Raw genomic sequence first — 14,442 nt, forward strand, 5'->3', positions numbered from 1 at the left:
CCTGGGCATCGCCGGGTGTAGCCCCCCCCCAAAAAAAAAGTGACTAGCACGGGCGCAGAAATGTAGTCACCAAGTCTTCACCTGGCCAGTTCCATAGACTCACTCCTTTCTCAAAAGAGATGTCTAACAAACCATGAAAAGTCATGGGTATCCTGGCCATGCAGCTGAAGGCTGGCGAACTTGGGAAGACAGGATGGGCCAATCCCCACCCTACCAAAGCCATGCCAGCCAAACCCAGCGGACCTGCCAGCTGAGCCTACCGCGCACAACTGCCACTTCACCAGTGGCTGTGCTTCACCACTTACCCATGGCATTCTGCAGAGACACCAATCTGACTAAAACCCCAGGTCTGCCAATATTTGGCTGACATCACCGGGCCACTTTGGGAGTGAGTGCGGGCACCCTTCTCTGCCTTGTCAAACTTCCAGAAGTCCTGGCAGCCGAAAACATGCCCCACAAAAGCCACAGTATCAGCAGTAGTGCTTGGAATCCTGGTCTTTGTGGCCACTGCATGGCTATGTGACAAGTCCAATTTTTTAAATACTGTCATCCCCATAGGAACTAGCAACAAGAGCTTACTTAACCTTCTGATCTCATGACTTCATGACTTAATGACCGCACTGTGAGATACAATAACATCCATGAATTTTCCATTGCTGTTCTGTTTTACTTTATTTTAGTTTTCTCTTTTCTTTTTTAATAATTTCACTCCCACTTACATACCTGGAAAAATATATTATGATCGACTAGACCAACTATGTGGTATATTGTTGCAAATCAGCAATAATCCCATAAAATATTTACATATACAATAGTATATGATCTTTAAATAAAGTAATTTATATAAACCAACAACAACAGCAAAGTTACCCAAGTGTAGAATCCATGACCACTGCCTAAGATGAAAGCAATTCTGAAAAGTACAATGGAGAAAGTGAAGAATGATGCAACTTTCACCACCCATAAAGACTCCAGAGCCGCGTTTGCTGAGCCTGATGCAAACTCTTCCCTCTCCAGAAGGACGGAGGGTGGATGGGCGGACTCGGAACTGGAGATCATGGGAGAGAAAGTGGAGAGAGAAGACACAGTTCGGATAGTTCTGGAACCCTCCAGAAGACATGGGGAAGTGCCGCCCTCTCTAAGCTGTTCTTGTGAGGTGGGCGCTGGGCCGCACATCTCAGCGTTCATGCTTAAGTCTGTGCAGGCATCCCAGTACTCATGCTTTTGGTCTCTGACCCACCCAGGTCCTAGGGCAAGGATCTCTTGTCTTGCCGAGTCCCAGGACCAGGAAGCTGGGGACCCACGAATGACCCCAGACAGCCAGTGGGAGTTGGAGAAGTTATGGTGCCTGTGAAGGCCCAGCCACAGTCTGGGCTGGCTCAGAACATTCTGTTCTGTGAACTCTGATTTCCTGGCTGTTTTGGCATGGATGTGACGTATGTCCTTTACTCGAAGGCTGCCCAAAGTCCTTTCTTTCTCTTCCTTCCTTCCTTCCTTCCTTCCTTCCTTCCTTCCTTCCTTCCTTCCTTCCTTCCTTCCTTCCTTCCTTCCTTCCTTCCTTCCTTCTTTCTTTTTCATCCTTCCTACCTTCTTTCTCTCTCTCTCTCTCTCTTTCTTTCTTTCTTTCTTTCTTTCTTTCTTTCTTTCTTTCTTTCTTTCTTTCTTTCTTTCTTTCTTTCTTTCTTTCTTTCTTCTTTCTTTCTTTGTTTCCTTTTTCCTTCTTTCTTATTTTCTTTCATTCCTTCCTTCCTTCCTTTTTTCTTTCTTTTTCATCCTTCCTACCTTCTTTCTCTTTCTTTCTTTGTTTCTTTTTTCCTTCTTTCTTATTTTTCTTCCTTCCTTTTTTCTTTTTCATCCTTCCTACCTTCTTTCTTTCTTTCTTTCTTTCTTTCTTTCTTTCTTTCTTTCTTTCTTTCTTTCTTTCTTTCTTTGTTTCTTTCTTTGTTTCTTTGTTTCTTTGTTTCTTTTTTCCTTCTTTCTTATTTTTCCTTCCTTCCTACCATTCCTTCCTTCCTTCCTTCCTTCCTTCCTTCCTTCCTTCCTTCCTTCCTTCCTTCCTTCCTTCCTTCCTTCCTTCCTTCCTTCCTTCCTTCCTTCCTTCCTTCCTTCCTTCCTGCACTCAGAAATCGCTCGACTTGGGGGACCATATGGGACGCTGTGGGATCAAACCCATCCATCCTAGGAGGCGCGGGCAAGGCAGATGCCTTACCCCTTGCGCCACCTCTCTGGCCTCCAAAGTTTTTTTTTTGTGTGTGTGTGGTTTTTGGGTCACACCCGGCAGTGCTCAGGGGTTATTCCTGGCTCCAGGCTCAGAAATTGCTCCTGGCAGGCACGGGGGACCATATGGGATGCCGGGATTCGAACCGATGACCTCCTGCATGAAAGGCAAACGCCTTACCTCCATGCTATCTCTCCAGCCCTAGTTCTTTATGTTTTTAATGATGATGATGATGCTTGGTTTGGAGCCATAGTCAGTGGTGCTCAGGTTACTCCTGACTCCACACTCAGGAATCACTACTGGTGGGCTTGGGGGACCCTGTGGGTGCCTGGATTGAAGCTGGGTCACCTACATGCAAGGCAAATGCCCTCTGTGCAATCGCTCTGGCCCCAGAGGGTTCTGTATTTTGATCTCTTCTTTGGTTGACCGAATTTCACTATCAAGTAATTTCCTTAAAGGTCTGTGAGAACTCAGTTTTTCATGTCACCTACCGGGCCCTTCCTGCCTCTTGCCTTTGTGTGGGATAACAGCCTCTCTGGGCATTTTCTCCTATCACACCATTTCCTCCTAAATATTGCTGTCATAGAACCTGTTCATCATTCAGATATTCCTTCCATCCCCCGTTCTATCATCCAAATAGCCACTATACACATTTGTCTATCACCTGCATAACCTATCTGTCCATCTGTCCATTATCAATCTATTTGTCCACTCCCCCATCTATGCATACATACAGACATTCATCTCAATATTCATATCCTCCATCTCTAAACTCACCCTGTGATTCTGAGACTCTTGGGAAGAAGTTCAAAAATCAGTTGATTCCCCACCCCCTTTTGGTTCACCCATTTTCCTCCATGGATGCCTAAAGTATTTTTCTTGAAATGGAAAAATCAAAACTGAGTTCTCTTGGCACGAAATGTTTTTGTCAGAGTTCCCTGGAACACAGCATGTTGCTATGCATCTTCCTTCATCTCAGTATAATTTTTCCTCTGCCTCCTCCTCTCTCCTCACTCCTTCCTTCTTCCCTCCTTCCTCCCTCATTTCTCTTCTTTCTTTCCTCCTCCTTCCCTCTGCTATTCCTCCTTCCTCCCTTCATTCCTTCCTCCACTGATCTTCCTGTCTGCCTGTGTCAGGCGATCTTTGTCTCTTCTCAAGCTGTCCTCAGTGGATTTATCTTTCGTTTTCATCCTCTGCCTTCCCTGGAGGTGCTCTTCGTTTTATTTATTATTACTTTTTCTGTCATCCTTATGTCTTTTATGGTGCTTTTTTTCAGTTGTTGGTTTATGTGATAATATTGTTTTCTTAGCTCTGAACCATCATTTTTTTATGGATTTATCATCTTGTCTTCAAGGTTTTTTTGTGGGGGGGCACACCGGTTGTTCTCAGAGATGATTCCTGGCTCTGCACTCAGGGATCACTCCTGGCAGGGCTTGGGGCACTGTGTGTGGTGCCTGGGATGGAACCTGGGTTGGTGTGTGCCAGGCAAGCAACTTACAGATATACAAAGACACAGACATAGACAGAGACACAAACACACATATGCAAACACACAGAGACACAAACACAGATAGACACATAGGTACACATAGAGACACACAGACACACAAACAGATGCACATAGATACAAACACACATGCATATACACAGATAATACACCGCACACAAAGGTACAGAGACACACAAAAAATACACACATATACAGACACACATATATTCTCACACAAACACACACAAAGAAACATGGACACATATACAACACACATGCATACAGAGACACACACACAGAAACACACTGCCCGCCTTGCTTCTGTTTGATCTTCAGGACACTCCTGGGGGGTCACATGCAGCCTGTCTCCTGCATGTCCCTAGGACAGGGACTCCTTGCTGAGTCGTGGAGTTTGCTCCTCAGCCGGCATGTCCAGCTGCTTCCACAGGGCCCTTTGCTCAGAAAGTCTGCTGTGAATATGGAGCTGCCTCCCTGTGCGCCCTCCCATCTCTCGGCTGAGGCAGAGGACCCGAGATCTGAGTTTCCAGATCTCTGAGTTCTTACCTTCTGTTTCACCGTCTTTGACAGTTGGCACCTTTGGGGGGGGTGCTTTGTTGGTGGGGCACATTGTGTTGCACAAGCCCCAATGGGGTTCAGGCCCTGTGTCCAGTGATGCCTCTGTCCAGGCATTGCCAGTGACCCACACTCTGCCTGGTGGGCCTCCCAAACCCTTGTGTTCAGGGCAAGACCTGCTCCCGAGTCTGGCCCTTCTGGGTCATGTGACATCACAGAAGAGAGACCAGCAAGGGAACCTCAATACTTTAGTGACCAGGGGACCATTTAGGAAACAAAACACCAAGGGGGCCTTCCATTCACCCGTCAGGGGGTCACGGTGACTGAGCACCGTCTACAGTGACCAGTCAGTGCCTGTCCCCTAGTGTGGGGAAGTGAGGAAAGCTCATGTCCATAAGGCTCCCTCCCATGAGCTCTATGATTTTCTGGGATCTGCTAGCAGTTGGGACTCACTTAAAAACTGAGGACATGGTGGGGGCCGGTGAGGTGGTGCTAGAGGTAAGGTGTCTGCCTTGCAAGCACTAGCCAAGGAAGGACCTCGGTTTGATCCCCCAGCGTCCCACATGGCACCCCAAGCCAGCGGCGATTTCTGAGCGCTTAGCCAGGAGTAACTCCTGAGCATCAAACGGGTATGGCCCGAAAAACCAAAAAACAAAAAAAAAAACAATAAACAAAAAAAAACTGAGGACATGGGCAGGGTGAGAACACAGCAGAGAGGGCTCTGGCTTTGCACGTAGCCAACCTGGTTCTATCTCCAGCATTCCATGGCGGTTCCCCCGAGCCTGCCGGGAGTCACCTCTGATAACAGAGCCAGGAGTAAGTCCTGAGCATCGCCAGGTACAGCACAATAACCCGAAAGAAAACAAAACAAACCCAAAAGGTTAAAAACACCTTTGACCAGTGAGGCAGCCCCAGTGCTCTGCCTCGCATACTTGGCTGAGTCGCTGCATTTTGTCTCAGAGCCACTCATTTCTCCAAATGGTGAAGAGGAGGGTCCCGAGAGCTCCTCTGGGTCCCAGACATGTGACCAAGATGGCTTCACTCTTGGCTCTTTTCCTCAAAGCTCAAGGTAATGTTAGGAGCACCTTCTGGAAGCAGACAGAAACCTACATATCATTGGCTACTTAGGGTCAGATGATAACACAGATTAAAAAAAAATCAAGGGTTCCACCTGTGCCTTGTAGCTCCTCCAGAAATTGCACCCTGAAAGAGAAGGGGGCAGTCGGGTCACAGTTTGGGTGACTTTCACACACCTGATGTGACCTCTGGGCCCTGTGACTCTCTCCAGCGTCCCGAGTCCCCTTAAGAGCCTCGTAGGTCTGGGTTCCCTCCAGGTTCTCCTCATCCCCAGTGGACAGACCCTGCACAAGCATGTCACGTCTCAGAAGCTGTTTCTCCTTTTTCACCGACCAAAGCTTTTTGGCATTTGCTTGTTTGTCCCTCATTCCCGTGAGGGTGGGAAATACTGCGGAATATTGTCACGACTCACTCGCAGTCCGCGGGAAGATCTTGGAAACAAAGCTGATCTATCTGCATGCATTTTTTTTTTATGAATCCTATAAAAACCAGCGGTTAACCTCCTTTATGGAGTATTGCACGTCTTCGAAGCAAGACTCATTCACTTTACTGCTTTGCAAATTCCCTGTTTAAAAAGAAAAAGAAAAGAAAAAGAGCAGAAGTAGGGAAATGCTCACTGGGCATCACATAGCCGTGGTCCCGTGTTAATCATTTCCCTCCCTCCAGGAGCCCCTTGCATTTTTTAATAAAAAGCCGGCAGCTTCTCTTTCTCTTCCTCCCCCCCTTTCCTGTTTGTTTGTTTGATTGACTCGTCTTAATCAGGAGCGGCATCGCTCGGGCACGCAGTCGGGGTGGCTGGGAGGATATTAAGAGCCGTGCATCAAACTGGCAGGCCCACCGCGTATTTTTAGCCCGGGATCCGGAGGCAGTGCTCTGATCGGGCCGTTTTATCCCCGGGAAGCTTGTCTGCCTTGTCAGTCTTGTCGCTGGGTCGGGGGACCCCATTTCGGAGCGAGTTCATCAATAACACATGGGCAGCTCAGTGCTCCCCTTTGATGTGCTGAAGAGAAAGCGTGCAGGGATGCGGGAGGGAAGCCACGAAGTTGCTTTCTTTCTCTCCTTTTCCTTGGTCGTAGTTTTCAAAGTCCCGAGCAAAGGTGGAGAAGGCCCTGAGTGCGGGGGACCCTGCCAGTGGTGGCTGCGTGTCTTTGAATTACCTCAAGATTGTCCTCGACACCTTCGTGTACCCAATGCCCAGGAGAGTTTTCATCCAGTTAATGAAAAGGTAGGGGTCCTGTTCTTCCTTGACAGTCCCCACTCCCGCTCCCCCCAAACGTCAGCTGTGAGACGAAGGAAGAACATCATTTATTTTTTATCAATGCTCGGGACTTGGGGGATTTCAAACCCTGTGAAAAGCAAAGAGCCTAATGAGCTCGTCCTCGGCACAGCCTCGGCACTCAGGCACCCACATGCCCACGGCTGCTCCCAGAGAGTTCGGATCCCACACAGCCCCGATGTCCATCCTGCCTCTGGTTTTTGCAAAACAAAACAAAAACAAAAAACAAAAAAAACTTGCCTTCCCACACATTTTCTGGAAGTGTCAGGGCCCCCACACCCCCGAGTCAGTTGTGATGTCCTGGGAATGAGGCAGGTAGGCAGGGCACGATTCTCTGCGAGGTGGAGGTGGGGCCCTCTACCTGTAGGACCCTCTGCTGCGGCCCTGAGACGCACCAGGGTGTCTGTCCCCTCATAGCCCAGCCCCTTCTGCCTGCAACCCTAGGCCAGACAGAGCCCAGGAAAGGCGCCTGTCAACCAGACTGTCGACATCTCAGGCTGGGATGAGTCTAAAATGCTCCTGACTTTTTGCTCCAGTGAACCTGAGAGCCTTTGCCTGGGGAGACAGGATGCAGATCCCTGGATGCAGGGGCCGGGAATGCCACCAGGGGCCAGTGGAGTAGGTGTCTGTGTGGGGTCCCCAATCAGTGGACCAGGCCCCCCTCACTCAAATCTCAGCCTGGCTTCCCCTCCTGCCTCAGCATGGGCCACAGCATGGGCTGTCAGGCTCTCATGGGGGTAGGGGGTAGGAGGAAGGTGAATCTATCAAGCGGAGGCTTGAACCCAGCCACAGTGAGGAAGCAAAGCTGTGGAAAGCAGTCAAGGCTCAGAAGTGTGAAGCCAGACAGGGCCTCAGACAGTTCCAGATGGTCCTGGAAAGGCGAGGCTGAAGGGTAGAGAGACCAGAGGTGGTGGGGACACAGGGGGTCATGATAGGGCCCTGTGCACTCCAAAGCTGTCTGATTAGCTGCCCCCTCTGCTGTGTTCTGAGGCCTGGTGGCTGCTGGAACTCAGGTGGCAAGAGAGGAGAGGAGACAAGGGAAGTGAGGGCCTGAGGAGGGCCTCAGGGTCATGGGCAGGCCTCTGGCGGTGCCTTGAGACCTATCTAGCTGGGTGCTCACCGTGCAATGCAGGCTTTGTCTTCTTGGGAGGAGAGCCCTGCACAAGGCCGAGCTCAAGGCCCCTGGGATCAGGTCTTGGCATGCTCTGTCCCCAGTATCTTCTTCATCTCCCTCAATGTCCTGCCTTGCCCAGCGCCTGCAGTGACCGTGACCAGCTGTGAGATGCTGGTCAGGGGCCCAGAGAGGGACGAGCTCACATCTGACTGGGGGCTGCTTCCCGGGCCTCATTTTTCTCTCCTCCGAGGCCCACCCCATATCCTGAGTCTTTTTATCACCTTTTTGTTCCAAATATTTTAGGATTAAATCACTGGGGGGCGCGGGGGGGGGGTGTCTGCTTTCCCAGCTGCCGGCTCCCTTTCAGCGCCGTGATGCACAGTTTCCAAGTTTATATTTTAATGTAATCAAATACATTCATCTTCTTCCTTTGGAATTGTCTTCTTTGTGCTAAAAAACCAATACATTCATCATTCTGGCTCAGGCTTGATAAAAACTCCCCTTCCGTGTGGCACGTTTCCTTATTCTCTGAGGACAGAATAAAGACGTGAGCCCATCCCACACGAGTGGGGCCCTCAGGAAAGTGCTGTTTGTCCAGGTGGGCTCATTCTGAGCTCCCCTTTCTCAGTGCTCCCTCCTTGCCCCCAGCCTCAGGGTGCTCTGTCGCACTGTGTGAGGTGAGTCCCTCTGACTCGCCTATCTCTCCTCTCTCACACATTTCTACACTGTTTTGTCAGCTGGGGTTCTTTCTTCTGACTCCCATTGTATGTTCCCACATCCTGGTCTATATAGTGTCCTTCCATCAGTTCACTCATCTTTCTATCAATCCACTCATTGTTCAATCATCTACTCATCCACCTATCCATCTTTCTATCCATCCACCCATCTATCTTCCCATTCAGCCACCTACCCATCCATCCATCCATCCATCCATCCACCATTCCATTTATTTCTCCATCTATCATTCATCCACCCATCCATTCACTCACCCATCCTCCCATCCATCCACTCATCCACTTTTCCATCCACCTCATCCTTTCATCTATTCATTCTTCCATTCATCTATCCATCCATCATCCTTCCATCCTTCTATACACCATTCATCCTTCTATCCATCCAGCTACCCATCTTTTTATCCATACACCCATCCATCCTTCCATCCATCCATCCACTCCCCCATCCATCCACCTACCCACCCATACATTCTTTTATTCATCTACCCACCCATTTTTTCATTTATCCATTCATCCACCATTCATCAATCTTTCATTTATCCTACTGTTCATCTGCCCCCCATACATCCCTCCACTTCTCCATCCCTCTCTCCCTTTCCCTATGCCGTTCCCATGTTTGCTCCATGTGGTTCCCATCATCACTGTCCGGGAGGGTGCCTGGCTCCTTGTGCCTTTCATGAGCTGCTTCTCTCCTATTCCTGTAGGTTGATCAGCCACAGGGACCCCTGACCCTGCCATCCTCTGAGAGGAGAGGGCAGGATTCTCTCTGGAGACCTTGGCCACAGAAGCTGTTGATACAGCTGTTGATACAAGAGTGCTCTGTGGGGTGGTTGGTGCCCCCAGTGTTAAGGGAAAACTGGGATTACGGAAGGTGCTCAGCCCTTGGGGATGGGATCAGTGGGTTATGCTTGGTGGGAGAGAGAGAGTGGACAGAAGGCATCAGGGTGGTGACTTGACCCCAGTGTCGGTTCTGCCTCCCCTGGTGAACATGTCAGAGACACTGAAGCAAATCTTGAACTCTGAAAAGTCCCCATGTCTCTGTGTGTTCTTGGGGTGGGAAAGGCAGGGTGACCACGACTCTGGGCTTCCCACCTTAGAACCTGGGGCACACTGCCTGTGGCTATCAGGGGTGCCTGGGCAGAGGTGACAGTGGTCGTCATATCTCTATGACTTTAGCTTTGAAGTTTCCACAAGTGACCTCAAATATCTACTGGGAAACGGTGTTTGTGCAGGACAATATAACCACACCAGCTCCCTCTGGAAGTCAGAGGACGATGTTGAGCCTGACTGCGAAGAGCCATGTCTGTGCCCAGCAGCTCTGCCTGGTCACTGTGGGCAGCCTGTGTGCTTGCCCACACACACAGACACCCCCTACCCCTAGCTGCCCTCACTCTTGAAAGGCTTAAGTTAGGTTTGGCTTTATTTTGGGGTCAGGTATCCTGAATGTTGTCAGATGGCCTTCTCAGCTTCTATTTTGATGAACATGTACTTTTTCTTCATAGTTTTATTAATATAGAATTTTTGTTCATGTCCTTTGGCTATTTTCTGATTAAAAAGTATATATATATTTTTTACCCCAGTGAGTAGCATTGATTAATTTTCAAATGTTAACCCAATCTCGCCTTCTGGGATTGAATCCTGCTTGGCCACAATTCATCATCCTTTCTCTGCTGTTCCACTTTGTTTCCGCAAACTTAGTGAAAACCATCTTTGAGGTTTTATATGTGGGTCTCCCCCAAAAGGTACCAAGTGAGGGTCAGAGGGCGTCTCGTTTTGGGGCTTAGGGGTTTGCTACGTTCTGCTGGACCGGGGTGCCCAGGGTCACTCTAAAGTTGTGTGGAGTCTTTCCCTGGTCCTGTGTCATTTTTGGAAAGAACTGGTGGTTGTTGGAAGAGGGTTTACTTATGATCTCTTCTTCCAGAGTTGGGATCAGAGCGACACCGAGTGGGGACCACCTGGGAGCAATGACATGCAAGCCAGCCTTAATCTGGTCCCATTGATGCTACAGTGCCCAGGCCTATTCTCCCTACAGTCGCTCACAGTTCCAGGGTCCAGCCCATGAGGACGGCTTTCCTACCACTGCCCAAATAGCTCTATGGGACCAGGGTTTGAGGACTGCCAGGGGCGGCGTGTTCTATGCTGCCTCAGGACAGGCCTTTGGTACTATTTAAACTTCACAGTTTCCTTTGCTCAGGATGGAAGTAAAGATGTGTTGATGAGTAGATGTTTTCCGTGTAACCAAAAAGCAGGTAAGCTATGCAGCATTCTAGGAAAAATAAGATTTTTGATGCTGTTTTTGTTTTTTTAATCCAGATTTGGACTGAAAACCACCACAAAAGTCAACTGGCAGCAAGTGATATCCTCGTTCAGCAACTCCCATTGCTTGAAGGTCAACAAGACAGCCCCCCTGGCCCCCAACAATAGGTACGTTGAAAACAAACAAAAGGAGTGAAACTCGAGCCACACACACACTGATGGAAAAGCTCAGGGAATGTCAGAGTTTCCTTAGATGAGCAAATTGGTCCCTACTGGCTACTGGCCAGAACTGACCGCCCTGGCACCCTACTTTTGGATGCTGGCCCCCCCATATACTTCAGTCATGCCAGCCTGCCTGAAATTCTGCAGTTCAGGTGGCATCACAGTGGTAGTGCCCACCTCCCCTGAAGGAGCAGAACCCCCCCCTGGGGGTCAGTGGGCCCAGAGAGCGGTGAAGGTAGAACAGAACATAGACATGGAGTGGGGCCCCTGCTCTCAGTGCCTGATCCCCTCTGGGTGCCGGCTCGTGTCTGTCTAAGTCAGTACTTCTCAATTATTTTCTGTTATGCCCCCCCAGGAAGAAGAAAACATTTTCGCGCCCCCCTCCCGCGTGACTGTAAACAGTATCTTTATTTAAAAACACTTTAACCTGCAAAACAAAAATATATCAAATAATTTGAGCTGATTTTTTTTTTGTCAGAGCTGATGTCTGGATTCATGGCTACAATGAGCACGTTTTACTATGCGTAGCTTTTTGAAGCGGGGTTTGAAGCAGGACACAGCGACTCTCAGATTCGCTTTCGACAGCACAGTGCAGGGCAGGCAGGAGACAATTAGACACATGTCTAGGACCGGAGAGATAGTACAGTGGGGGGGACACTCAGAGTGAGCCCTGAGCACAGAGCCAGGAGTCAGTCCTGAGCACTGCTGGGTGTGCTCCCAACAGATCCCCCAAAGCTGGTGGGAGAGCATTGCTGCTCTTTGGGGAAGGGCCTGTCCTCACAATCTTCTGGGATTCGTGCGGGGCGTCTGCCACAGGAGAGGGCCGAGCACTTGCCCAAGTCCATGTGGTGCTTTGAGATACGGCCAGGCCTGGGCTTTTGCACGGAGACATAGTCTAGTCTACTGCCAGTCTAGGCACCACCGAGGGGACTGTCACCGTTACCATTGGACCAAGGATTGACCTGGACTATCATACTTCAGCTGGGCAGGGACCCTGGGACCTGGCTTGCCTGCCAAGTCTCTGCCCCGGGCAGCCCAAGTCCATGCTCAGCAGGAAGGGTGGGGGTAAAGGTGGGGCACCCTTCCTTCTCAGGGGCAGGTGTTCTGATTCACATGGGGCCAGTGTGTGATGGGGGCTCGGTTCGTCCCTGTGTCACCTGGCAGTCAGGCATGAGGGATGCTGAGCACGTTGGGTCCCAGCCACTTTCTTGACGGGCGTCATATCACACACCACCAGGGACTATCTAGGAATGGAACCTTTGTGTAGGGAACAGCCTTGCCAGCCCCTTCTCTTCCTCTCCTGCAGCTGCTCTGGCTCTTGTACCAGTGCTCCAGCCCCAGATGGCCCGCCCCTGAGGACGGTCCAGCTCAGCGTCCACACGGTGAGTGCTCCCCACCTCCCCATTCACTCATGGGACCCCACTGGTCCCCAACCCACTCATGGGACCCCCACTGGACCCACTCACGCATCTGAGGATTCTGGTTTCTATGGACCACCAGGGCCCTCCACTAGTGATACACTCGGTAATGTTGGAGACGCCCTAGAGTGCCTGGGGTTGGCTCTGCCCTAGAACAGTGTCCAGGCCTGTGCCTCAGGACAGTGGGGTGCTGTGTCCAGTGTCCACCCCCACCACAGTGCTGCTAGGCAGAAAGGGGGAGCCAGGATCTCCCGAAAACAGTGAGAGCCTCCTTCCTTCTTGGGGATGTGGGTCTTCGCGCATTTGGTGCTCCACCAGAGACCTCAGACACCACAGATGGGAACGCTAAGCCCCCCCCCCAGGTCCAGCCTGGGGGGCTGCAGTGAGCACAAGGTCCTAAGCTCTGTGTGCTGGGCCGAGGCAAAGGCGCATCTCCCAGCAGTCATGATTCCCCAGGGGACCTGGGCAGGGGGTACAGCAGGGCAGGGGGTACGTCCCGCTCAAGGACAGCCTCCCCCAGGTGCACTTTCCTGCCCTAGAGAGGAAGGTGGAGGGGCTGAGGGAGGCAGGGCTGGGAGGGTGAGAAGGAGGAGGCCTTGGAGCAGCTCTGAATCCCAAAGAGCTTTCCTGGCTGCCATCCCTGTACCCCAACATCTGATCACCCACATTTCAGGGAAGTGTGGCCCTCCATGTCCAGCACACCCTCACTGCTCATCCATTTTTACTCCTGCTGGTGTTTTGTTTTGTTTATTACCACCACCCCATGACTTTATAAAGAGAAAGGACAAAGGAATCTTTCAGAAATATTCGAAATGGGAATAGAAGGTAGGAAATCGTTGAAGGCGACGTTCATATTAAAAAACTGATCATGGGGCCGGGCGGTGGCGCTGGAGGTAAGGTGCCTGCCTTGCCTGCGCTAGCCTAGGACGGACCACGGTTCGATCCCCCGGTGTCCCATATGGTCCCCTAAGAAGCCAGGAGCAACTTCTGAGCGCATAGCCAGGAGTAACCCCTGAGCGTCACAGGGTGTGGCCCAAAAACCAAAAAAAAAAAAAAAAACTGATCATATCTGTACCAACTGCAATGCGCAACTAGAAAAGTCAATTTAAACATCTCATTTCTGGAACCAAAGTGAGGGGACAATAGGTATAGCTCTTGTCTTGCACGTGTCTGACCTGGGTTCCAATTCTGGCAGGAGTAATCCCTGAACACCATGAGTGTGTTCCCCCACCCCCCCCCAAAGAAAAAAACCCTAACAAATAGTCTTTTTTGACATTTTTTTTTTTTTTTTTTGGTTTTTGGGCCACACCCGGTAACGCTCAGGGGTTACTCCTGGCTATGTACTCAGAAGTTGCTCCTGGCTTGGGGGACCATATGGGACACCGGGGGAATCGAACTGCGGTCTGTCCAAGGCTAGCGCAGGCAAGGCAGGCACCTTACCTTTAGCGCCACCGCCCGGCCCCATTTTTTGACATTTCTTAAGCAAATATCCTGAGTAGCTAGAAATAGGTCCAATAAAAACATCTTAATCCTTTCCATTGAGAGTGAAAAAGATGTCCTGTGACGATAGTGCAGTTTGTCACAGGTTCTAGGGGTGCAGAAGGGCATTCCCAACTCCTCCACTCAGAACCTGAATCACATAAGACTGGGGTCCCACAGTCCCATATCTGCCATGAAAACAGTCATACAAGTGCCCAGCCAGTATTAAGGAACCAAGTCGGCCATGTCTGCAGGACGGACTGCGACTTGCCAGTGTGTTCTCCCACACTAATTCCCAGAGCTGAATGCAGATTCGAGAAAGGCAATGGTAGTCACACCCAGTTCTGCAGAATCCAGGGCAAAACTTCGCATTGTCTAAAAAGATTGAAGAATCATGAAAAAATCCCACCTCATTCGTGGTAACAGCTTTCTAGCTTTGTAGCGAGAAGAGAAGAAACTCTGCAACCGATTAGAGAAACCCAGAGCAAGGAGCAGTTAGTGGCAGGAGATGGATGCTCTCTTGCCAAGATTGGGGACCACACACCTTCTGCCTCGTCTTTGGTGTGGCCCTAAATTCCAGGTCCTG

The 14,442-nt window shown here is 50.3% G+C and overlaps 1 protein-coding gene across 1 annotated transcript in view; it reads left to right on the forward strand.

Annotated features, from left to right (window-relative positions):
• EFCAB6 (EF-hand calcium binding domain 6) overlaps nt 1–14,442 on the forward strand; it is an 86,297-nt gene that overhangs the window by 21,763 nt on the left and 50,092 nt on the right. The window contains 3 exon segments of the mRNA XM_049771521.1: nt 6,434–6,582; nt 10,795–10,905; nt 12,266–12,341. Of these exon segments, the coding sequence (XP_049627478.1) occupies nt 6,434–6,582; nt 10,795–10,905; nt 12,266–12,341 (336 nt within the window).

This window comes from Suncus etruscus, chromosome 4 (genome assembly GCF_024139225.1).
Source record: "Suncus etruscus isolate mSunEtr1 chromosome 4, mSunEtr1.pri.cur, whole genome shotgun sequence".
Lineage (NCBI taxonomy): Eukaryota > Metazoa > Chordata > Mammalia > Eulipotyphla > Soricidae > Suncus > Suncus etruscus.